The 24,440-nt window shown below is 43.9% G+C and overlaps 2 protein-coding genes and 1 pseudogene across 3 annotated transcripts in view; 2 read left to right on the top strand and 1 right to left on the bottom strand.

Annotated features, from left to right (window-relative positions):
• Window positions 1-10,047, bottom strand: part of SUMO1 (small ubiquitin like modifier 1) — a 32,238-nt gene extending 22,191 nt beyond the window's left edge. The window contains exon 1 of one of the 2 annotated variants that reach the window (XM_003820763.4): window positions 9,761-10,047. In XM_003820763.4, coding sequence (XP_003820811.1) covers window positions 9,761-9,772 — 12 coding nt within the window. In that variant the 5' untranslated portion in view covers window positions 9,773-10,047. The remainder of the gene's footprint in view (window positions 1-9,760) is intronic. The other variant, XM_034954815.4, reaches the window with a different exon arrangement.
• Window positions 3,027-3,333, top strand: LOC117979442 (large ribosomal subunit protein eL39-like; annotated as a pseudogene).
• A 136-nt stretch (window positions 10,048-10,183) lies between the features above and the next one.
• On the top strand, window positions 10,184-11,305 carry LOC100986346 (short transmembrane mitochondrial protein 1). Its single transcript, XM_034953846.3, has one exon. The coding sequence runs from the start codon at window positions 10,892-10,894 to the stop codon at window positions 11,033-11,035; it is 144 nt and encodes a 47-aa protein (XP_034809737.1). The 5' UTR covers window positions 10,184-10,891; the 3' UTR covers window positions 11,036-11,305.
• The last annotated feature ends 13,135 nt before the right edge of the window (window positions 11,306-24,440 follow it).

Genomic DNA, 24,440 nt, shown 5'->3' on the forward strand with positions numbered 1-24,440 from the left:
TAAGGCAGGAGAATGGCGTGAACCCAGGAGGTGGAGCTTGCAGTGAGCCGAGATCACGCCAATGCATTCCAGCCTGGGCAACAGAGCAAGACTGTATCGGAAAAAAAAAAAAAAGTCACTCCAAGCTTCAAATTCTATATATATCAATTTATTTTATTTCCTAATGAAGAAAGCTCAAAAAGGGTTAAACAGGATAATTCTAATGCACCATTAAAAGGGAAAAACTGAGAATTACAGTGAAGTCACTTCCCTTATACTTAAATAATTTACCACAATTCCATTTTATTTATTTATTTATTTTGAGTCTCGCTGTGTCACCCAGGCTGGAGTGCAGTGGCACGATCTCGGCTCACTGCAAACTCCGCCTCCTCAGTGGCTGGGACTACAGGCGCACACCACCACCCCCAGCTAAATTTTGTATTTTTTCATAGAGACAGGGTTTCACCATGTTGCCCAGGCTGGTCTCGAACTCTGGTGCTCAGGCAATCCGCCTGCCTCGGCCTCCCAAGTGCTGGGATTACAGGAGTAAGCCACTGCACTGGGCCCACAATTCTAAAAACACAAAAATATATGTATATTTTCATCTTCATGATGCATATGTTCAAACTTAGTAAGACAGTACTAGAGATTTAGAACAGAACTGACCAGATTTAACTGTATAACTTCAAGGTTTAGGTCAAAGCTGTCAACACAATGGGCCTCTGAATATTTACATTCAACCCTGAATGGTAGTTAAACACTAGTCATGCACAGATAGCTTCTCAGGAACTCAAAACTATAACTAAAAATTTTACTGGTTGTGTAAACCTTACCCTTTGAGTCTAGACCTATGCTAAGCCTAGAACAAACCAGTTTGATTGCAGCCAAAAGTACTAGCAAACAGACTTGGAAGTATGACAGACATTGTTAATTACCTATCTGGTATCTATTTTCCCTTTCTTCCTTACAAAGGGAAACCTAAATTTACCCAGATAAAAAACGTATTTCCCAGCTTCTTTTATACCCATTTTGGCCAAAGAGATATAAAGTGACATACTTTTTCCCTTTTCTCCTGTCTGGAACACAAAGTAGCTTTTTTGTGCCCACAAGTAGACAAGCACCAGAGTGAAAGACTGCTGTTAAGGATGGAGAAGAAAATAATATGAAGGAACTGTGGAGCTACCACATCAGCCTTGAGCTACTTTTGTCTACATTTCTTGTTTTATGAGAAAAAAAAAATTGTTTAACCTACAATAAATCAAACTTTCTGTTATTCAGCCCAAAAGTAATCCTGAAATAGAAGGTGCTATAAAAGGTATAAGTTTGGCTCATATTAAAAACAGGTGCTAGAAAATTCCTCAATGGGCATCAAAAGCAGAATGAATAAGTAAATTGAGTGTACTGCATTCCACACAATGGAAAGCCACACAGCAATGAGATGTAATAACATACAACTATACACAATAATAATGAACAAACCTCTAAACAGTGTCGGGCAAAAGAACCAACACACAGAGATACATACTGTATGATTTCACTTATAAAATGTTATGCTGTATAAAAACAGACAAAACTATTCTACTTGTTAAGTCAATACAGCGGTTCTTCATCTGAGTGCTGGTTGCATGGATGTGTTCAGTTTGTGAAAGTTCGGCCAACCAAACACTCTTGTGCACTTTTTTGTACGTATATTACTCTTTGGTAAAACCTTTAAAAATAACTGGCCCTAGATATTGAGAACAACCAGCCCAGCAAACAAAACTCCACCCTTCCTTCCTTCCTTCAGGTCTTTTCCTTCAGATCCTCATTAGCTCAGAAAAGGCAACTGAATGCAAAAATAGCCAAAAAATATAACCGATACAATGTATCTTTAAGTAAACATAGTCACATTGCAGGAATTATCCAGATTTTAAACTGTAAAACTAAGGTGCTCAATAACAGTATCTGTGTGAACTTTTCCCCATGACTCTTTTAAAAAGAAACAGAATATCAGCCGGGATGGCGCAGTGGCTCACGCCTGTAATCCCAGCACTTTGGGAGGCCAAGGCAGTCAGATCACCTGAGGTCGGGAGTTCGAGACCGGCCTGACCAACATGGAGAAGCCCCATCTTTACTTAAAAAAAAAAAAAAAATGAAATTAGCCGGGCGCAGTGGCTCACGCCTGTAATCCCAGCACTTTGGGAGGCCGAGGCAGGCGGATCACTAAGTCAGGAGATCAAGACCATCCTGGCTAACGCAGTGAAACCCCGTCTCTACTAAAAATAAAAAAACTTAGCCAGGCGTGGTGGTGCGTGCCTGTAATCCCAGCTACTCAGGAGGCTGAGGCAGGAGAAATGCTTGTACCCAGGAGGCAGAGGTTGCAGTGAGCAGAGATCACGCCATTGCGCTCCAGCTGAGACTCTGTCTCAAAAAAAAAAAAAAAAATTAGCTGGGTATGGTGGCACATGCCTGTAATCCCAGCTACTCGGGAGGCTGTGGCAGGAGAATCGCTTGAACCCGGGCAGCAGAGGTTGTGGTGAGCCAAGATGGCGCCATCGCATTCCAACCTAGGCAACAAGAGCGAAACTGTGTCTCAAAAAAAATTAATTAAATTAATTAAGTAGAATATCAGCATTATATATATATACTTTTTTAAATCACAACTTCAGGGAATTCCAAAATGGAATGCTAAAGATGTCTTAATAAAAAATTAACTGGGCCAGGCACCGTGGCTCATGCCTGTAATCCCTGCATTTTGCAAGGCCAAGGCAGGCGGATCACCTGAGGTCAAGAGTTCAGGACCAGCCTAGCCAACATGGTGAAATCCCATCTCTACAAAGATCAAAAATTAGTTGAGCATGATTGCAGGTGCCTGTAATCCCAGCTACTTGGGAGGCTGAGGAGGGAGACTCGCTTGAACCTGGGAGGCGGAGGTTGCAGTGAGTCGAGATGGCACCACTGCACTCCAGACTGGGTGACAGAGCGAGACTCCGTCTCAAAAAAAAAAGATTATCGGCCTCTCTTCCTTTATCTGCCATCGTGGTGTGTGCTTGACTCCACTTCTCGCCATGTCTTCTCACAAGACTTTCAGGGTTAAGTGATTCCTGGCCAAGAAACAAAAGCAAAATCGACCCATTCCCCAGTGGATTCGGATGAAAACTGGTAATAAAATCAGGTAAAACTCCAAAAGGAGACATTGGAGAAGAACCAAGCTGGGTCTATAAGGCATTGCATGATACAACATACTTATGCTGTCTGAAGGTCACAATCATGTTACCATATCGAGCTGAAAATGTCACCACTATCTAGAGAGTTGGACATGTTTTATTGGGAATATATTTTTTTCTCTGAATCTGTTATGAACGTGTTGGTTGGCTAGGTTCAGTAATAAATATGTGAGACCTTTCATTTAAAAAAAAAAAAAATCATCCTTAACAATCCCAGTGTCCTGGAAGAAGTAAATGATTCAAGTTTGGATATAGTTACCAGGTCTATTGCTAACAGAAGTAAAGATGAAGAAGGTATGCAAAAATATCATAAGAGAAAAACTATTCCATGGCAACCAGCCCTGCCTCAATAACAAAACAACATCAAGAGGACTGAAAGAGGAGGAGGAAGGTACCTGCTGTTTCATGTTTTTGAGGCGACCTTCCAATTCTAGGGCCTAGAATCGTGCTGTGAACATTGTGACATTTAATAAACATTTGTTGAATGAATCTGGCCACTCTCCTTTAAAAAATTTTTTACTAATTATCCACTCAATGTGCTAAGCATTACAGGAAAAAGAGGATAAATAAAGCCTGATGTAATGGAGAAAAGACACTTGGAATGTAAATAACTGGCAACGCGGTGGCTCACACCTGTAATCCCAGCACTCTGGGAGGCCGAGGCAGGTGGATGACTTGAAGTCAGGAGTTCAAGACCAACCTGGCCAACATGGGGAAAGCCCATCACTACTAAAAATATAAAAACTAGCCAGGCGTGGTGACACACATCTGTAATTCCAGCTACTCGACGCGCTAAGGCAGGAGAATCACTTGAACCAGGAGGCAGAGGTTACAGTGAGCCGAGATCATGCCACTGCACTCCAGCCTGGGCCACAGAGCAAGACTCCATCTCAAAAAAAAAAAAAAAAAAAGGAACGTAAATAACTGTAACATTACATGTAAAAATTATGAAAGAGACACCCTAACTGCCTTCGGGACTAAAGGATGTCATGAGTTGACAACTACTTAATAGTTTTTAAATCTGAACTACTAAATCTTAATGAGTAATCATAACATTCATATTCAATTTTTAAACTACTAGTAAAGTTTGTTTAGATAATGCTACAATCTATACATTTGTAACATCCACTAGCAGGACCTCATGTCTATCAGAGCGGACACAGTATTATTCTTCTCCTAGGGCATGAAATGCTTAACTACATACTCAAGTAATAACTACAGTTTAACATATCTATTCTATGATATAAATAGTAGTACACATAATTATGAATTTTAATACACAACCAGTTCATCATATTCTCCTGCTATCTCAAGCAAAGAATTTCTAAAATCAGTAAAAATCAATAGCAGGGAGCTATATAGAACACTGCAGGGAATACTACTATCATGGCAGCAAAAATACAATTAATGTAGATTAAAGATAACTGCAAATTCTTTGTTACTCTCCCATTGAGAAACAGTGTCTAAATAAATGCCTTTCCCTTGAATCTGGCTGACCTTAGTGATTTGAGTGGCCAACAGAATTACGAAGTGACTTCCAAGGCTAGGTTGTAGGAGACTTGCTATTTCCACCCAGGTTCTCTTGGAACACCTATTCTCTCTGTGATCCCTGAGCCGTGAGTCTGAATACCCTGGGGTCTCCATGCTGACATCACATGATGAAACCACTAAGAAAGGCTCTGAGACTATATGGAGACACTTGCCCCATCCAGTCTCATCTCACCTGACAACTAGCTGTTCCAGCCCCCAGCCACTTGAGTCATCTCAGCTGAGGCCCCACACACCAAGAAGCAGAGGTGAGTCTAATCCACAGAGCCCTGTCCAAATTGCAGATTTATAAACAAAATAAATGGCTGTTGTTTTAAGTCACAAAATTTTGAGGTAATGTATCAGATAATCAGAATTACACAATGCTTCCAAATCCTTGACTAAAGATAAAAGGAAATCATTCAATCTCTCTTTGGGGGTGTTAATACAGATTCAGTTAGAGTGGAACAGTCATCCAATTGCTACAATTAACAGACTTGAATTGAAGAGCTGACCAAGCTACCTTTAATGATTTTGGTATAAAAAAGAAACACTATAAACTCAAATATCAGAAAGGAGGAAGGGGAAAATATTTGTACAAATTACCCTTATCCTTTTGATATTAAGCTTCGGGTTCTGTACGAGCACTTTGTTTTGCTACAAGGTGAGACTGGGCTAAAGGAAAGCACCCAATCAGATTTCTGTTACTGGTTAAAGGATGGTCCTTAACCATTTTGAGGAATCACGTACCCCTGATGAGACTATGGGTCCTTTCTCCTATTTAAAAAAAATATATATATATGGCTGGGCTCACGTCTGTAATCCCAGCACTTTGGGAGGCCAAGACGGGCAGATCACCTGAGGTCAGGAGTTCGAGACCAGCCTGGTGAAACCCCATCTCTACAAAAAATACAAAAATTAGCCAGGTGTGGTGTCATGTGTCTATAATCCCAGCTACTAGGGAGGCTGAGGCAGGAGAATCACTTGAACCCAGGAGGCAGAGGTTGCAGTAACCGAGATCACACCACACTGTACTCCAGCCTGGGCAATTGAGCAATGCTCTATCTTAAAAAAAAAAAAAATACATATGCACAAATACTCACAAAACACTCCATACAATGTAAGCGAACTTTCAGTCTTTATGGTCTATGGGCCTTAGGTTTAGAACTTGTTTTAAAGGATTATTTAATCATGGTACACAAATCCACTAGATGATGTTGGAATTGTTAAAATTATAAAGAAGTGGGGTTTTTTGTTTTGTTTTTTTTTTTGCCAGGCACGGCACCTCACGCCTGTAATCCCAGCACTTTGGGAGGCCAAGGCGGGCGGATCACAAGGTCAGGAGTTCGAGACAGCCTGGCCAATATGGTGAAACCCCGTCTCTACCAAAAATACAAAAAAATTAGCTGGGCATGGTGGCTAATTTTTTGTGACTCCGTCTCAAAAAAAAAAAAAAAAAAGTTTTTTGTTTTTTTTCCTTTTCTTTTTTTTTTTTTGGGGGGACAGAGTCTTGCTGTGTCGCCCAGGCTGGAATGCAGTGGCATGATCTCCGCTCACTGCAACCTCCACCTCCCAAGCTCAAGCGATCCTCTCGCCTCAGACTCCCAAATAGCTGGGATTACAGGCATGAGCCAGCAGGCCCAGCTAATTTTTGTATTTTTAGTAAAGACGTGCTTTCCTCATGTTGGCCAAGCTGGTCTCAAAGTCCTGGCCTCAAGTGATCCCAAAGTGGTGGGATTACAGGCGTAAGCCACCCTACTCAGCCATTAAGAAGTGTTTCACTCAAATTCCAAAAACAATCATTTTTTCATTAATCAATGGAGGACCCAGCAATTGAAGTCTTGTGTGTATTTAATGTCCACCGATTTTAACCTTGTTATTACTCAATTTCACTATTTTAACACCAGACAATAACCTTCTGAGAGCTGCCTCAGAAAACACATCACTCTAAAATAACTTGATTCAAATTAAGGTTGTCTTCTTAGGACAGTGGTTTAGTCTCATGCTGATATTAAACAGTACAGGATTTGGAGATTCTTGTTCTCACTTATAAACCTCTTAAGATTAAGGGTTCAGCTTTATAACTCTTTTAAGTCTTCAGCACTCAACACTGAACTTGTACTGGGTCTTCTTTGTTTTGAGTCAGGGTCTCTATCGCCCAGGCTGAAGTACAGTGGCATGATCTTGGCTTGCTGCAACCTCGACCTCGCAGGCTCAGGTGATCCTCCCATATCAACCTCCTGAGTAGCCGGGACTACAGGTACAGGCCATCATGCCTGGCTAATTTTATTTTGTGTAGAGACGACGTCTCTCTATATTGCCCAGGCTGGTCTCAAACTGGGCTCAAGCAATCCTCCCCCACTTAGGCCTCCCAAAGTGCTAGGATTACAGGTGTGAGGCGCTGCACCCGGCCAATGTACTGAGTCTTTTTTTTTTTTTTAAACGGAGTCTCACTGTGTCGCCCAGGCTGGAGTGCAGTGGAGTGATCTCCAGTTACTGCAACCTCCGCCTCCCGGGTTTAAGCAGTTCTCCTGCCTCAGCCTCCTGAGTAGCTGGGATTACAGGTGCGCACCACCACGCCTGGCTATTTTTTGTATTTTTAGTAGAGACGGGGTTTCACCATGTTAGTCAGGCTGGTCTCGAACTCCTGACCTCGTGATCCACCCAACTTGACCTCCCAAAGTGCTGGGATTACAGGCTTGAGCCACCGCACCCGGCGAGTCCTAATGATGTTGGTCAATCAGCCTACAGCAACAGTTCTCAAACTTTTTGTTCTCAGGAATCTTACACTTAAATTTATTTAGAATCCCATAAAGCTTTTGTTAGGTTGGTTACATCTATTGATGTTTACAGTATTAAACACTGAAAACTGAGAAATGTCTTAAATATTAATTCATTTTAAAATACCAACAAACCTGTTATATGTTAAAAAATATATATTTTTATTAAAAATATTTTTCAAAACAAAATTAATGAAAGAGTGGGACTGTTACACATTTTTGCAAATCTCTTTAATGTCTGGCTTAATAAAAACAGCTGGATTTTCACATCTGCTTCCACATTTAATTTGTTTTATCACAAGTCATGTTAGTTTCTAGAAATGTCCATTGAACACTCATGAAAGAATGACAGTGAAAAAGACAAATAATGTCCTAGTATGAACATGAAATAAAAGAATCTATTTGTATCCTAGGTCCTTCATTTCTTTATGTATCTCTTAAATAACCTGACTTCAAAATGGAGCAATAAATTCTACATTTTATAATTATTTCTTTATGTTGCTCTTCCATCAGTCTACAATAAATTTCAAAATGCTTCCTGGAAGCTTCTGAGAAACAAAATAAAAGGCTGACGAAACTAAGCATTTACGCCTATACTTTTCTTCCTAGTAACCAAGTAAACAACTACCTAGGGAAACACTTATAATGCCCACTTGGGAATTAATCTAGATTATTAGTAAGTAGATCCATCCAAAATTCATCTAGATTATGGTTAAGCTTTAAAATGTTAAGTGTACATTTTGTACAATAGTACCAATCTGCAAAAACCTCACTTGCTCTCACGAAATGGTACAAAACTGGGTTAAAAGCCAAGGGAATAGGTGTGTTAAATTTAAAAGTTCAAGTACATCGTGGAGTTGAATGAAAAATAGTTTTCTGAACAACTACCATTAAATGAGTAAAAGTCCAAAAATAATGTAAAAAGTCAAAGTCGGCTGGGCGCGGTGGCTCACGCCCGTAAGCCCAGCACTTTGGGAGGCCGAGGCGGGCGGATTGCGAGGTAAGGAGATCGAGACCAGCCTGGCCAATATGGTGAAACCCCGTCTCTACTAAAAATACAAAAATTAGCTAGGTGTGGTGGTGAGTGCCTGGTGGTGAGTGCCTGTAATCCCAGCTACTCGGGAGGCTGAGGCCCGAAAATTGCTTGAACCCAGGAGGCGGGAGGGTGCAGTGAGTGGAGATCGCACCACTGCACTCCAGCCTGGCGACACAGCGAGACTCCGTCTCAAAAAAAAAAAAAAGTCAAAGTCGTCTGAGCAAACAAAAGACCAGACAAAAACTTTATGAATTAAAAACTAGCCATAAAGTTGTTTAATTAGAACAGGATGAGGAAGAAAAGGGGAAATCGATCACTCCTGATTAAGTGCAAATCCCAAGTAAATTATTGATACTAACAGTGAGCTGGAGCACTTGGCCTTACCAGACAACTTTCTGCAAATATTCTGCAACTACTCTACATACACAAAGTTTTCCTATGCTTTTCCTCAAAAATATGAGACTTCTTCAGGTTAATGCCCAGGTGAGATGCTTTTTGTTGCTCTAGCAGTTTAGTTCTATTTTCTTTCTTGGTTATTATGAATGCTCTCTTACAGCTGGAGAGCTAGGATGAACCAATCCCGAGTAAGAAACGGGAAAGTACAGTAAAAAGGCGACAGCTCTGCACCCCCACACGGAAAAAGACTCAGAGGAGAGCAGCGGCATCCTTGCCCTAGCTCCAATCCGAACGGAGGCAGGATTCCCAACAACATCGGACGTCTCCCTCCCTCGCCGCCCCACGCCCTCCCGACGAAGAAGCAAAAAGTGGAGAGTCCAGCCGCTTCTCAGGGCCACGGAGCCTCCCAGTCAGGGATTCTCTCCCGTTACATAACTAAGGCCTAGGGCCCTGCTTCTGCGATTAGTCCTCTGGAGGGAGACGGACGGGTTCTCCAGAGACCCTCCCAGGGAGGTGGAAGCGGGGCTCTGCACCTAGTCGACCCGGGAGAAAGAAGTGGGACGACATGAGGGAGACCGCCACCAGAGGCGGTGGGGTACAGGGGGTGATGAGCGAGCCCGGAGAGGGGCGGGCGGCTCCGGGAGCCCCGCAGCAGGCCCCGGCACCTCCGGCCGTAGTCGGCTCCTCTCCTTCGCCTGCCTAGTCCCCACCGGCCGCCCCCTCCCCCATTCCGCGCTCCCCTCCCCCGCGCCTCCATCCCCGACCCCAGCCTAGCGGCAGGCAGACCTGCAGGGAAGGCCCTGGCCACCGCCGTTGGATGGCTCCCAGCCCGGTACCTGGTCAGACATGATGACGGTGGCTTCACCCGGGGGTCTCCGCACAGCAGCGGCCTCGGGTAAGCAGAACCTCGCTCCGGGGTTTACAAATCCTTCTCCCTTCCCCACAGCACAACACCGCGGCTGCAGTAACTTCCGCTACGCCTCGCGTCACTTCCGCTTCGCGCAGGGAGGAGGCAGAGAGAGAAGAGAGGAAAGACAAGGCGGGAAATGGGTGGGGGAGCAGCCAAGGGGAGGGGCAGGCTGTGGAGCTGCTTTGCCGGTGGTTGCGCGGGTGAACGGCAGTTTTGTCAGCTCCTTCAAGGACCAGGTCCTGCGCATCAGTACTAGGGCCATCCCCCAGGAGCAAAGGTCCTGGCTCCATGTCTCAATGTTTGGAGCCACTCTCACAACCTAGATTGCTCTCTCTCCCTTACACCTTGCGCGTCTCTGACGACTGAGCCGAGATACTTCTTTTGTCTCCTCCCAGCCTTGTTCATCAACCCCCCACCCCCAAATATGTTTATTTGAATGCCAGTACTTCTAGCTCTAGAAGCAACATTTTCGGTTAACCAGCACCCTTGCCAAACACATGACCGTGATTTAAAACAACAAGAAAGCAACGACCCAACACAATCTTGACGGCTACTGATGCTAAAGACCGCTGCTGAAAGTTCTAAATGGGGAGTGAGTAATTCCAACCCTTGAATTGGTTGCTTTGAGTTAAGGTTAAAGAATGATTCTTCTTGGCAGGGCGCTGTGGCTCACGCCTGTAATCCCAGCACTTTGGGAGGCCGAGGCGGGCGGATCACCTGAGATCAGGAGTTCGAGACCAGCCTGGCCAACACGGTGAAACCACGTCTCTACTAAAAATAACAAAAATTAGCCGGGCATGATGGCTGGCGCCTATATTCCCAGCTACTAGGGAGGCTGAGGCTGGAGAATCGCTTGAACCCGGGAGGCGGAGGTTGCAGTGAGCCGAGATCCGCGCCATTGCACTGCAGCCTGGGCGACAAGAGCGAAACTCCCTCAAAAAAAAAAGTTGGCGGGGGGGGGGGCGATTCCGCTCCCCTCGCATGGGGAAGCAGGCTCTGACCGGCCTGCAGAGCTGCAGCAGCCCTTTGCGCCCTCCTCGCCCTCCCCACCAACATCATGCTCCAATTCCTGCTTGGATTTACATTGGGCAACGTGGTTGGAATGTATCTGGCTCAGAACTATGACATACCAAACCTGGCTAAAAAACTTGAAGAAATTAAAAAGGACTTGGATGCCAAGAAGAAACCCCCTACTTCATGAGAATGCCTCCAGCACTGCCTTCGGGATATACTGATTCTACTGCTCTTGAGGGCCTCCTTTACCATCTGAACCAAAAGCTTTTGTTTTCATCTCCAGCCTCTGGGCAACTCTTTGCTAGACCCTGTTTTTTGGCTTTAGAGCAAGCAAAATGGGGCCTCAATTTGAGAACTACCCTACATTTCCAACATACTCACCTCTGCCCATATTCCCTTTCCAACTGCATGGGAGGTTCTAAGACGAATTGTGGTGCTAGATTAGTAAACATGACTTTTAATGGAAAAAAAAAAAAAAAAGAATGATTCTTCTTAGATTTCTTCTGTAAAACACAATGGCCCTACTGGCATACGCAGTGGCCCTACGGGCATACTTATGGAGGATAAGAATATAAACAAATAGAATTGAGAATCCTGAAATAAATCAATAACCCTCACATTTACATCAACAAAAACACCAAGACAAATCAATGGTGAAAGAACAGTCTTTTCAACAGTTGGTACTACCACTGCTGGACATCCACATGCAAAAGAATGACTTCGTTTTGTTTTTTGTTTGTTGTTTGTTGTTGTGTTTTTTTGGTCACCATCTCAAAAAAAAAAAAACAAAAAACACACACACAAGGAAGCCGGGCACCGTGGCTCACACCTGTAATCCCAGCAATTTGGGAGGCCCAGGTGGGCAGATCTCTTGAGCCCAGGAGTTCAAGACCAGCCTGGGCAACATGTTGCAGTGTGCCAAGATCATCCCACTCCACTCCAGCCTGGGCAACAGAGTGAGACCTTGTCTCAAAAAAAAAAAACAATCAGGCGCGGTGCTTCACACCTGTAATCCCAGCACTTTGGGAGGCCAAGACGGGCAGATCACTTGAGATCAGGAGTTGGAGACCAGGCTGGCCAATATGGTGAAACCCCATCTCTACTAAAAATGCAAAAGCTAGCCAGGCTTGGTGGCTCAGGCCTGTAATCCCAGTTACTCGGGAGACTGAGGCAGGAGAATCGCTTGAACCTGGGAAGCGGAGGGGGCTGCAGTGAGCTGAGATCACGCCATTGCACTCCAGCTTGTTACTGGGTGACAGAGCGAGACTCAGTCTCAAAAAAAAAAAAAAAAAAAAACAAGGAGATACCACTTTATACCCACTAGAAGGGCTATGTTCAAGAAGACAGAAAATAACAAGTGTTGACAAGGCTATGGAGAAATTAGAACCCTTATACCCTGTTAGTAGGAATATAAAATGCTTTAGGCTAGGCATGGTGGCACTGGCCTATAGTCCTAGCTACTTGGGAGGCTGAGGCAGAAGGATCCCTTGAGGCCAGGAGGTGGAAGCCCCAGTGTGCTATGCTATGATCAAGCCTGTGAGCCAATGCACTATATAGCCTGGACAACAAAGCAAGACCCTGTCTCAAAAAAAAAAAAGTTTTGAAAAACTGTCTGTCAGTTCCCAAAATTGTAAAACATAAAGTCACCATAAGACCCAGAAATTTCACTCCTAGGTATATACCCAAGAGAATTGAAAACATATATCCATTCCAGACTCAGTGGCACATGCCTATAATCCCAGCACTTTGGGAGGCCAAGGCAGGAGGATACCTTGAGGCCAAGAGTTCAAGATTACAGTGAGCTATGATTGCATTCTAGCCTGGACAGCGTAGTGAGACCCTGTGATATGGTTTGGCTCTGTGTCCCCACTCAAATCTCATGTCCAGTTGTTATTCCCAGTGTTGGGGGAGGGACTTGGGAGGTGAGTGAATAATGGGGACAGATTTTCCCCTTGCTGTTCTCAATATAGTGAGTGACTTCTCACGAGATCTGGTTGCTTAAAAGTGCGTAGTACTTTCCGCTTCACAGTCTTTTTCTCCTGCTTTCGTGTGAAGAAGGTGATAGCTTCCCCTTTGCCTTGGTCCATGATTGTAAGTTTCCTGAGGCCTTCCAGTCATGCTTCCGGTTAGGCCTGCAGACCTATGAGTCAATTAAACCTCTTTTCTTCATGAATTACCCAGTCTAAGGCAGCTCTTTATAGCAATGTGAGAACAGACTAATACACTCTGTTTCTAAAAATAAAAATAAAACATATAACAAAAACATGTACACTAATGTTCAAAGCAACATTAGTGAGCTACTGCTCCAGCCTCCTACTAGGGCTGAGGGATTAGGGAGAAAATGGAGAGTGACTGCCGATGGGTACAGAGTTCCTTTTGGAAGTGATGAAAATGCTCTAAAATTGATTGGTGATGGTTGCACAGCTATATGAATATACTAAAAATTATATATTTTAAAGACGTGAGCAGTATAAGCTAATTATCTCAGTAAAACCATTATATTAAAAAAAATACAATGGCCTTGAAAAGAGCTGCTAGTAATAGGTGAAGAGGATTATTAAGGGAGCCTACATCCAAGCAAGTTAGTCAGGAAAAGCTTCCAAAATAAATACATAAATAACATCTAAATTGAAGGTCGGAGAGTAAGCTGAAATAAGCTAGAGCAGCAGTAGTTCTTTTTTTTTTTTTTTTTTTGAGACAAATTCTTGCTCTGTCGCCCTGGCTGGAGTGCAGTGGCGCAATCTCGGCTCACTGCAACCTCCACCTCCCAAGTTCAAGCAATTCTCTGCCTCAGCCTCCCTGAGTAGCTGGGACTACAGGCATGTGCCACCACACCTGGCTAATTATTTTTTTGTATTTTTAGTAGAGGCGGGGTTTCACCATGTTGGCCAGGCTGGTCTTGAACTCCTGACCTCGTGATCCACCCGCCTCGGCCTCCCAAAGTCCTGGGATTACAGGCTTGAGCCACCACGCCCGGCCCATATAATTCTTAATCTGTATTATAGTTTTTCAGTCCTACAATTTCTATTGGTCTTTTTCAAATTTGCTATGTCCTTGTTAACAATTCAAATTCTCAGTTGACATTCTCTATATACCTTAACAATAATTAACATGGTTATTTTAGATCCTGTTTCTGATCATTCTAGAGCCCCTGGAGGCACTTGCTTTTTTTGATTCTCATTCACATTATCTCCTCATTATCTTTGATTACGTGCTGGGCACTGTGTTTGAAACTTTGCTGAAATAATCTGTAATAACAATATTTTCTTCCTTCAGAGAGGAGTTTTGTCCTAGGGCACTAGGAACCCAGAGTCACCTTAATCCAATTTTAGGGACTGAGATTTTCTACCTGCCGGAATTCTCAAAGCTGGGCTTCAATTCATGCCAGTTCTGTTTCATTCTTAGTCTCAAGAGTCTACCCTTAGATGTCCTATTCCAAATCTTGGGGCGTTCTACACATGATATACTCAACTGTTTTTCCTTCTAAATAGACTTTGGTTTCAGAGCAGTTTTAGGTTCACAACAAAATTTAGCAGGAAGTACAGTGCCCATATCACACATGCATCCCACACTATCAGTGTCCCACACCAGAATAATATAAATTATTACAATTGATAAACCTATGTTGATGCATCATTATCACCCAAAGTTCACTCTTGGTGTTAGACATTCTATGGGTTTTATTTTTTAATTTTTTTTTTTTTTTTGAGACGGAGTCTCACTCTGTTGCCCAGGCTGGAGTGCAGTGGCACAATGTCGGCTCACTGTAACCTCTGCCTCCTGGGTTCAAGCAATTCTCCTGCCTCAGCCTCCTGAGTAGCTGGGATTACAGGTGCCCCCCACCATGCCTGGCTAACTTTTGTATTTTTAGTAGAGATAGGGTTTTACCATTTTGGCCAGGCTGGTCTCGAACTCCTGGGCTCAAGTGATTCGCCTGCCTTGGCCTCCCAAAGTGCTGGGATTACAGGTGTGAGCAACCACACCAGGCCCTTACTTATTTTTTTGGGACAAGTAAAAAATGGCTCTGTCGCCCAGGCTGCAGTGCATTGCAATCACAGTTCACTGCAACCTCTGCCTCCTGGCTGGGCTCAAGACATCCTCCCACATCAGCCTACCAAGTAGCTGGGATGACAGGCGCTTGCCACCACGATCAGCTAATTTTGGTATATTTGTAACGACGGGGTTTCGTCATGTTTCCCAGGCTGGTCTCAAATCCCTGTGCTGAAGAAATCCACCCACCTCAGCCTCCCAAAGTGTTGGAATTACAGGTGTGAGCCACTGCACCCAGCTTCCATATGAACTTTAGAATTGATATGTTGATAGGCACAAAATTAAATGCTGTGATTTTGATTGGGATTGCACTGAATCTATATATCAAGTTGGGAAGAAGTGACATCTAACTGACAACATTGAGCCTTCTTATCCATAACATAGAAATCCTTCATTTATTTAGCTCTTTACTGATTTTTTTCATCAGAGTTTTGTAGGTTTCTTCATACAGATTTTAACATATTTTGTTAGACTTATACCTAAATATTTCATTGGGGTTGATGCTAATGTAAATGGTGTTTTTTTGTTGTTTCTTGTTTTTTTGTTTGTTTGTTTGTTTTTGAGATAGAGTCTCACTCTGTCGCCCAGGCTGGAGTGCAGTGGCGCAATCTCAGCTCACTGCAACCTCTGTCTCCCAGGTTCAAGCAATTCTCCTGCCTCAGCCTCCCGAGTAGCTGGGATCACAGATGTGCACCTCCACACCCGGCTAATTTTTTGTATTTTTAGTAGAGACGGGGTTTCACCATGTTGGCCAGCCTAGTCTCGAACTCCTGACCTCAGGTGATCTGCCCGCCTCGGTCTCCCAAAGTGCTGAGATTACAGGCATGAGCCACTGCACCCAGCCGTAAATGGTATGTTTTTAATTTCAAATTTCACTTGCTCATTGCTGGGCTGGAGCTAGTTTTTAACTTGTATCCCTGAACTGACAAAATGTTGAAAGCACTGCTCAGCCTTCCAGCCACTTCTACTATAGTTGGCAAATGCCAAATGGGGAAATGACAACAGATCTTGAACTCACTCCTCTAGATTCTTCCACTTTCCAAGATCTTGGTATTCTTCACTACCTTCATAACGCTTAGATGACTTCAAGCAAATTTTTAGGAAATATTTTATTCAGCTTTTCTAGTTGTCCTCAGTAATAGGGCTGGTCTTAGCTACCTGGTCCCCTTACTAAAGGTGGAAGTCCATAACCTTAAAAATTAAAGTTCACTTTAGATCTTTTTAAAGATTGTTTTTAAAACAATTTCTCAGAATCCTTTAAATTAATGCTTCTCAAATTTTTTATTCTTGGACCCCACGAATCAGAATTGCCTGGGTTCTGTATTTGAAAAGCCAGACTTCAGGCCCAACTCTAGACCTATTGATTCAAAATCTCTCTGGGCAGGGGCCAGAAATTCCCAAATTTCCAAGCTCTCTGTATTATATTTATTATAGCGATTTGAGCATCGTTGATTTCATAAAGGGTTTTTTGTTTGTTTGGTTGGTTGGTTGGTTGGTTGGTTTTTAGATGGAGCCTCACTGTGTCCCGGAGTGCAGTGGCACGATATTAGCTCACTGCAACCTCTGCCTCTCGGGTTCAAGTGATCCTCCTGCCTCAGTTCCCCTAGTAGCTGGGATTACAGGCACGTGCCACCATGCCCAGTTAATTTTTGTATTTTTAGTAGAGACGGGGTTTCACCATGTTGGACAAGATGGTCTTGATCTCCTGACCTCGTGATCCCCCAACCTTGGCCTCCAAAGTGCTGGGATTACAGGTGTGAGCCACCGCGCCTGGCCTCATGAAGTTTTTTTTTAATGGTGACACCTTGGGATAAATAAAAACTGTTGGCCAGGCATGGTGGCTCATGCCTGTAATCCCAGCACTTTGGGAGGCTGAGGCAAGCAGATAACGAGGTCAGGAGATCGAGACCATCTTGGCCAACATGATGAAACCCCGTCTCTACTAAAAACACAAAAATTAGCTGGGCATGGTGGCGTGCACCTGTAGTCCCACCTACTCAGGAGGCTGAGGCAGGAGAATCGCTTGAACCCGGGAGGTGGAGGTTGCAGTGAGCCAAGATCGCGCCATTGCACTCCAGCCTGAGCAACAGGAGCAAAACTCTGGCTCAAAAAAAAAAAAAAAGAAAAACTGTCACTTAAGAAACACTATATTAAAGGAATGAATGTTAGCTTTTGCTATGGTACAAACACTGGTAATACTTCCTAAGAATAGACTGAATCTTCCTTGGTTCACTTGCTCAAAAACTGAAGGAGTTGTGGACTTGCTTTCTTCTTAAAAAGCGTAATCAGGGCACAGTGGCTCACACCTATAATCCCAGTACTTTGGAATGCTGAGGCAGATGGATCGCTTGGGCTCAGTAGTTCGAGACCAGCCTGGGCAACAAAGTGAGACCCTTTCTCTACAAAAAATGCAAAAATTAACTAGGCATAGTGGCACAGGCCTGTGGTCCCAGCTGCTTGGGAGGCTGAGGTTGCAGGATTGCTTGAGCCTAGGAGGTAGAGGTTGCAGTGAGCCAAGATCGCACCACCGCATTCTAGCCTGGGTGACAAAGAAGGACTATGTCTTGGGAAAAAAAAAAAAAACTTAAAAAAAGTGTAATCAAGTGTGAAAAGATAGCTGATTCTTACATTTTTTATTCTAATACTCATCCCCATGAAAAGAAGGTCAGCATCTCTAATAATAGTATCTCTAAGAATTGCAAATTAAAATGAGATACAATGTTTACATATCTGTTTTGCAAAGATTAAAAGAATACATAAGCCCAGTATCGTTGATGTGGTTTGGCTCTGTGTCCCCACCCAAATCTCATCTTGTAGCTCCCATAATTCCCACGTGTTGTGGGAGGGACCTGGTGGGAGATGACTGAATTATGGGGGTGGGTCTTGCCTGGGCTGTTCTCATGATAGTAAGTCTCATGAGATCTTATGGTATTATAAGGGGGACTTTCCCTGCACAAGCTCTCTTTGCCTGCCGCCATCCACATAAGATGTGGCTTCCTCCTCCTTGCCCTCCACCATGATTGTGAGGCTTCCCTAGCCATGTGCAACTATAAGTCATTAAACCTCTTTCTTTGTAAATTGCCCAGTCTCGGGTATGTCTTTATCGGCAGCATGAAAACAAACTAATACAATTGTCAAGATTTGAAAAATGGGCACTCTCAAGCAAGAATGGTAGGAGTGTAAACAGTACAATTGTATTAAAGGGCAACTTGAAAACATCTGCCAAAATTTTATACATACAAACAAATTTTACACAAGACAATTTATCTTCTAAGAATTTATTATTCAGTAATACACAATTATTTATAAACATATATATTCAAGGATGTTCTTTTTAGCATTATTGATGATAGCTAATAAACTATATACAATTATGTGCCTATTAATGGCAATCAGATAATTATGCCTGTTAATGGGAATCAGATAAATTATGCTACATCCCTAGAATAGAATCCTGCGCAGAGATGGGGTTTCACCATGTTGGCCAGGCTGGTCTCGAACTCCTGACCTTATGATCCACCCACCTCAGCCTACCAAAGTGCTGGGATTACAGGCCTGAGCCACCGCACCCAGCTGTATTATTTCTGCTATTCATTTATTCGCTTAACAAATAATTGTTTAGCTCCTGCCATTAGCCAGGCACACTGGTCTAGGTACTGAGGAGAGTAGTGTTTTAGGGAGAAGATAACTAGCTACTAACAAATAACCAAAAAATCACAATGTCTCCACAAAGTAAAGCTTTATTTGTCATTCACATCACAGTCTGACTTGGGTGTTCAGTAAGCATCCTTTATTTACTTATTTATTTATTTATTATTATTATTATTTTTTTAACCCTCCTGGGTTCACACCATTCTCCTGTCTCAGCCTCCCAAGTAGCTGGGACTACAGGCACCCGCTACCGCGCCTGGCTAATTTTTTTGTATTTTTAGTACAGGCGGGGTTTCACCATGTTGGCCAGGTGGGTCTAGAAATCCTGACCTTGTGATCCGCCCGCCTCGACCTCCCAAAGTGCTGGGATTACAGACGTGAGCCACCACGCCTGGCCAGTAAGCATCCTTTAATATTCTGATTTAAGGAATCAAGTTGGTCTCCTACCAACTTGTGCTGGCACCATCTTCTCATGCAAGCATCTGCAAACATTTTTTGTAAAGGGACAGATAGCAAATGTTTTAGGCTTTTATGTCACAACTATTCAATTCTGCTATTGAAGCATGAACACAGCCATAGACAATATGTAATTGAATGAGCATTATTGTGTTCCAATAAAACTTTATTTACAAAACCAGAATATTAGCCGGACGTGGTGGCAGGCGCCTGTAGTCCCAGCTACTCCAGAGGCTGAGACAGGAGACTCGCTTGAACCTGGGAGGCAGAGGTTACAGTGAGCTAAGATCACACCACTGCACTCCAGCCTGGGTGATAGAGCAAGACTCTGTCTCAAAAACAAACAAACAAAAAAACAGATGGTGGGCTAAATTTGATGCATGGGCCATGATTTGCCAATCCCTGTTGTAGGATGTCCTCGGAGTCTTGAACTGATTCTCTTTGCATTCAAGAGGTCAAAAGAAAGCATGAGAAAAAAAGGAAGAAAGAAAAAGCATGAGGAAGGCCTAGAAATGGCCTGACTTCAACCCTCTCTCATTGGCCAGAATCCAAACACAATGTCACAACTAAGTGAGTCTTTCTTGCGACCCAATGAAAGGAAAAGAGAGACACAGTCTGCCCTTTTCCTTACCAAATATTGTTTCTTTTTTTTTTTTGGCAGAGTCTTGCTCTGTTGCCCAGGCTGGAGTGCAGTGGTGTGATCTCAGCTCACTGTAACTTCTGCCTCCTGGGTTCAAGTGATTCTCCTGCCTCAGCCTCCCGAGTAGATAGGACCACAGGCACCTGCCATCACAACTGGCTAATTTTGGTATTTTTAGTAGATACGGGTTTCACCATGTTGACCACGGTGACCAGCTTGGTCTCGAACGCCTGACCTCATGATCCAACCGCCTCAGCCTCCCAAAGTGCTGGGATTACAAGCATGAGCCACCACGCCCGGCCCCCTCAGATATGGCTTTCTATTATCTGGCTTTCTATTATCTGGTGACCTATGAACTAAAAAGACCATCTGCCCATATACACCCGTGATAATGCAACATAGACAGGAAAACTGGGAAAAAAACATCCTCATTCAGAACAAGGAAGAATTGAGGGCACATGGGTCACTGGACCACAGCAATTTTGAAATCCCACTGGGTAAGTATTGTGAAGGCCCTTTCACAATGGGTCAGCTCTACTGGTGGACTCTCAGAGTTCACATCGTGGGGATGTCCTCACTTCATGCAAGTTCCAACATTCTGTGCGAGGCAATTGTCTACATGGATGTTCTACCTCTTGTCAAGTTCTGACACCATGGGTGGGCCTTCCCTTCACAGGACACCCTCTTCACACTAGTCAGGCTCTGACATTCCTCTCCAGGTGACACCATGTTGACACTTAGTCAGCTCGGCCCTAGCTAATGGCTTTGGAGCTAAATTGTTCAGAAAGGGAAAGAGAAAAAAGAAGAGAGAAAGGAATAAGGGGAAGAGAAAAAATAAAACTTTTCTTAATTTCTTACTATTAGGGCTAGAAGCAGTCAGCATTTCCTACTTTCAAGGCCCCCAACTTTTTTATTCTATTCCCTTTCATTTCTGCTTACAAACCCAGGAATTCTTTTTTTTTTTTTTTGAGAGGGCGTCTCTGTCGCCCAGGCTGGAGTGCAGTGGCGCAGTCTCGCCTAACTGCAAGCTCCGCCCCCGGGTTCATGCCATTCTCCTGCCTCAGCTTCTTGAGTAGCTGGAACTACAGGCGCCTGCCACCACACCCGGCCAATTTTTTGTATTTTTAGTAGAGACGGGGTTTCACCGTGTTAGCCAGGATGGTCTCGATCTCCTGACCTCGTGATCCACCCACCTCAGCCTCTCAGAGTGCTGGGATTACAGGCTTGAACCACTGCGCCCGGCCCAGGAATTCTTTCTTGATCTGATCTCTTTCATGTAATATCTTGCCAAACATTGCTAAAAATAATCACTATTAAGTTTCTACTTTCTATTTCCTTCCTCCAGGATGGATGACTCAGTAGACACATGGCCTGCTGCTCAAGTAACCTCAGGCAACAATTTTGTGAAATGTACTGCCACTCTATTTCATGGCTTAGCATCTTTTCAGCCACTAACATCAAGTTCATTGCAGCCCACCACTCACCTGCTGTCTCAATAATATATAGCTAAGGTGTGGCTTTTTTACAATAGAATTTTACTTCAAGCCAATACTCTTAAAACTGAGAGAGGAAACCCCAAGTGCCACGGAAAACAGCCAGTTATGTGAGGAGGCTGGAAGAGGCGGTGTTTCATTTGCACAGGGCTTAGGGGATTGGTTTGACCAGGCATGTTATTTACAAAGCCCGAGTAAAAACTGACCCTTCCAGCATAGCCTTTTAATATGCAAATGCAGGGCACCAAGATGTTTTACACGTGTGGGGCTATGTGGGGGAGGCCATGTTGCCAGGCACATGTGGGGGCAAGGGCAAGAGGACAGAGGTGGGAATTACCCTGTGGACCCAGTTTTAATGGCCTACATTTGCATATTAAAGGTTGCCGGCGGGTTCTAAGAGCCAGAGCTTTTCTGCTAAACAGACATTTCTGGAGCTGCTTTAAAAGAGACAAAAAATTCCTAAAGACCCCTTTTCCTCTCTATCTGCCTAAAATAATTTTTTAATAACTCCTATAACACTATTATTCTTCTTTTGAAAAAGAACAGGGCCGGGCGCGGTGGCTCCTGCCTGTAATCTCAGCACTTTGGGAGGCCGAGGCAAGCGGATCACTTGAGGTCAGGAATTCGAGACCAGCCTGGCCAATACAGCGAAATCCCGTCTCTACTAAAAATACAAAAAAATAGTCGGGCATGGTGGCATGCGCCTATAATCCCAGCTACTCAGGAGGCTGAGGTAGGAGAATCGCTTGAACCCAGGAGGCGGAGGTTGCAGTGAGTCAAGTTCGCATCACTACCCTCCCACTTGGGGGAGAGAGCAAGACTCCGTCTCAAAAAAAAAAAAAAAAAACAATAAGAAAAAGAACAACCAATTTGTTGACAATTATGGTGAATCTGTGGTGTGGTAATCTGTGGTAGGTAGAATAATATCCCCCAAAAGATATCCATGTCCTAATGCCCAGAACTAATGAATATGTTACCTTAAATGGCAAAGTGGACTTTGCAGATGGGATTAAATTAAGGATCTTGACATGGAGTGCTGAATTTTCTATGTAGGCCAAATGTTATCACAGGTTCTTATAAAAAGGAGGAAGAGCCAGGCGCGGTGGCTCATGCCTGTAATCCCAGCACTTTGAGAGGCTGAAGTGGGCAGATCACCTGAGGTCAGGAGTTTGAAACCAGCCTGGCCAATATGGAGAAACCCCGTCTCCACTAAAAATACAAAATTAGCTGGGTGTGGTAACGCATGCCTGTAATCCCAGCTACTCGGGAGGCTGAGGCAGGAGAATCGCTTGAACCCGGGAGGCGGAGGTTGCACTGAGCCGAGATCGCCGCCATTGCACTCCAGCCTGGGCAACAAGAGCGAAACTCCGTCTTAAAAAAAAAAAAAAAAAGGAGGAAGAGGCCGGACGCGATGGCTCACGCCTGTAATCCCAGCACTTTGGGAGGGCGATGTGGGCAGATCACGAGGTCAGGAGATTGAGACCATCCTGGCCAACATGGTGAAACCCCGTCTCTACTTAAAAAAAAAAAAAAAAAAAATTAACTGGATGTGGTGGTGCACGCCTGTAGTCTCAGCTACTGGGGAGGCTGAGACAGGAAAATTGATTGAACCCAGGAGGCAGAGGTTGCAGTGAGCGGAGATCACACTGTTGCACTCCAGCGTGGCGACAGAGTGAGACTCCATCTCAAAAAAAAAAAAAAAAAAAGAAAGAGGAAAAAAAGGCAAGGCAGTCAGAGTCCAAGAAGGAGCTGTGACAAAGGAAGTAGGGCCATGAGCCAAGGAATGCAGGAAACTTCTCTTAGTCTGTTCAGGCTGCCATAACAAAACACCATAGACTGGACGGTTTAAACAACAGACGTTTATTTCTCACAGTTCTAGCAGCTGGGAAACCCAAGATCAAGGTGTTGACAGATTTGGTTCTTGGTGAGGACTTTCTTCTTGGCTTGCAAGCAACCGCCTTCTTGCTGTATCCTCACATGGTAGAGAAGAGCATGTGATCTCTTCCTCTTCTTATAAAGGCATTAATCCCATCATGGGAATTCTACTCTCATGACCTCATCTAAACAAAATAGTCTCCCAAAAACCCTATCTCCAAATATGATCATATTGGGGATTAGGGTTTCAACATATGAATTTCAGGGAGTCTATAACATTCCAGAAGCTGGAAAAGCTGAGGAAATAGAGCCTGTCCTAGAGTCTCCCCACTCTAGATGCCCTGTTAACACATCTATTTTAGCTCATTGAGTCCCATGTCACACTTATGACATCTAGAAGTGTAAGGTAATAAATTTGTGTTGTTTTAAGCTATTAAATTTGTGGTAATTTGTTACGGCAATAATAGGAATCTATTACACTTGTTACAGATGGTTAGACAGGCATGAGCAGGGTAGGAGAGGGCTCTCTCCTAACCCACCAGAAATGTCAGACTTCACAATTATCACATTGCCTCTCTAAAAGTGATAAATTAGCAGCAGGTCCCAGGGAGAGGCCGTTTCCTGATGGTCTGCACCTGTTGTACTAAAGTGTTAATTGAATGCAGACACCAGAAAGAAGGAACTTCCCTGGCATGTGCATTAAGAGACAAAATGGTGGAGTATGACCTTTGGGACACTCCACTGGAAAAGGGAAGAAAGCTTCAGATGGGGATGCATACAACTTCCTAAACACAGCGCATGTGCTCACTTCCCAAACATAAAAAGGGCAGCATGCAGCCCACCCTAAAGGAAGAATCATGGAAAAGGGGTGAAAGACACCAGAAGTGGGGCAGCCTACAAAGTCCTAGGATCACAGCTAAAGGCAGCACTTGACCTTCACATGCCTGCTTGGATCTCTTCCAAGCATACTTTCCTGTTCTACAGCCTTTTAAAATAAACTTCAGCCCAGGCACGGTGGATAACGCCTATAATCCCAGCACTTTGGGAGTCCGAAGTGGGTGGATCATGAGGTCAGGAGTTCACAACCAGCCTGGCCAACATGGTGAAACCATGTCTTTACTAAAAATACAAAAATTAGCTGGGCGTGGAGATGCACACCTGTAATCCCAGCTACTCAGGAGGCTGAAGCAGGAGAATTGCTTGAACCCGGGAGATACAAGTTGCAGTGGGCCGAGATCAGGCCACTGTACTCCAGCCTGGGCTACAGAGTGAGACTCTGTCTCAAACAAACAAACAAACTTCAACTCCTTCTCTAAAAGTTGCTGTGGTCTCTTTTTCTGCCTTACACCCTTCAGTCGAATTCTTTCTTTTGAGGAGGCAAGAATTGAGGTTGCTGCAGACCCATATGAATTTGCTGCCAGTAACTC

Source organism: Pan paniscus, chromosome 13 (assembly GCF_029289425.2).
Source record: "Pan paniscus chromosome 13, NHGRI_mPanPan1-v2.0_pri, whole genome shotgun sequence".
NCBI classification, from domain to species: Eukaryota; Metazoa; Chordata; class Mammalia; order Primates; family Hominidae; genus Pan; species Pan paniscus.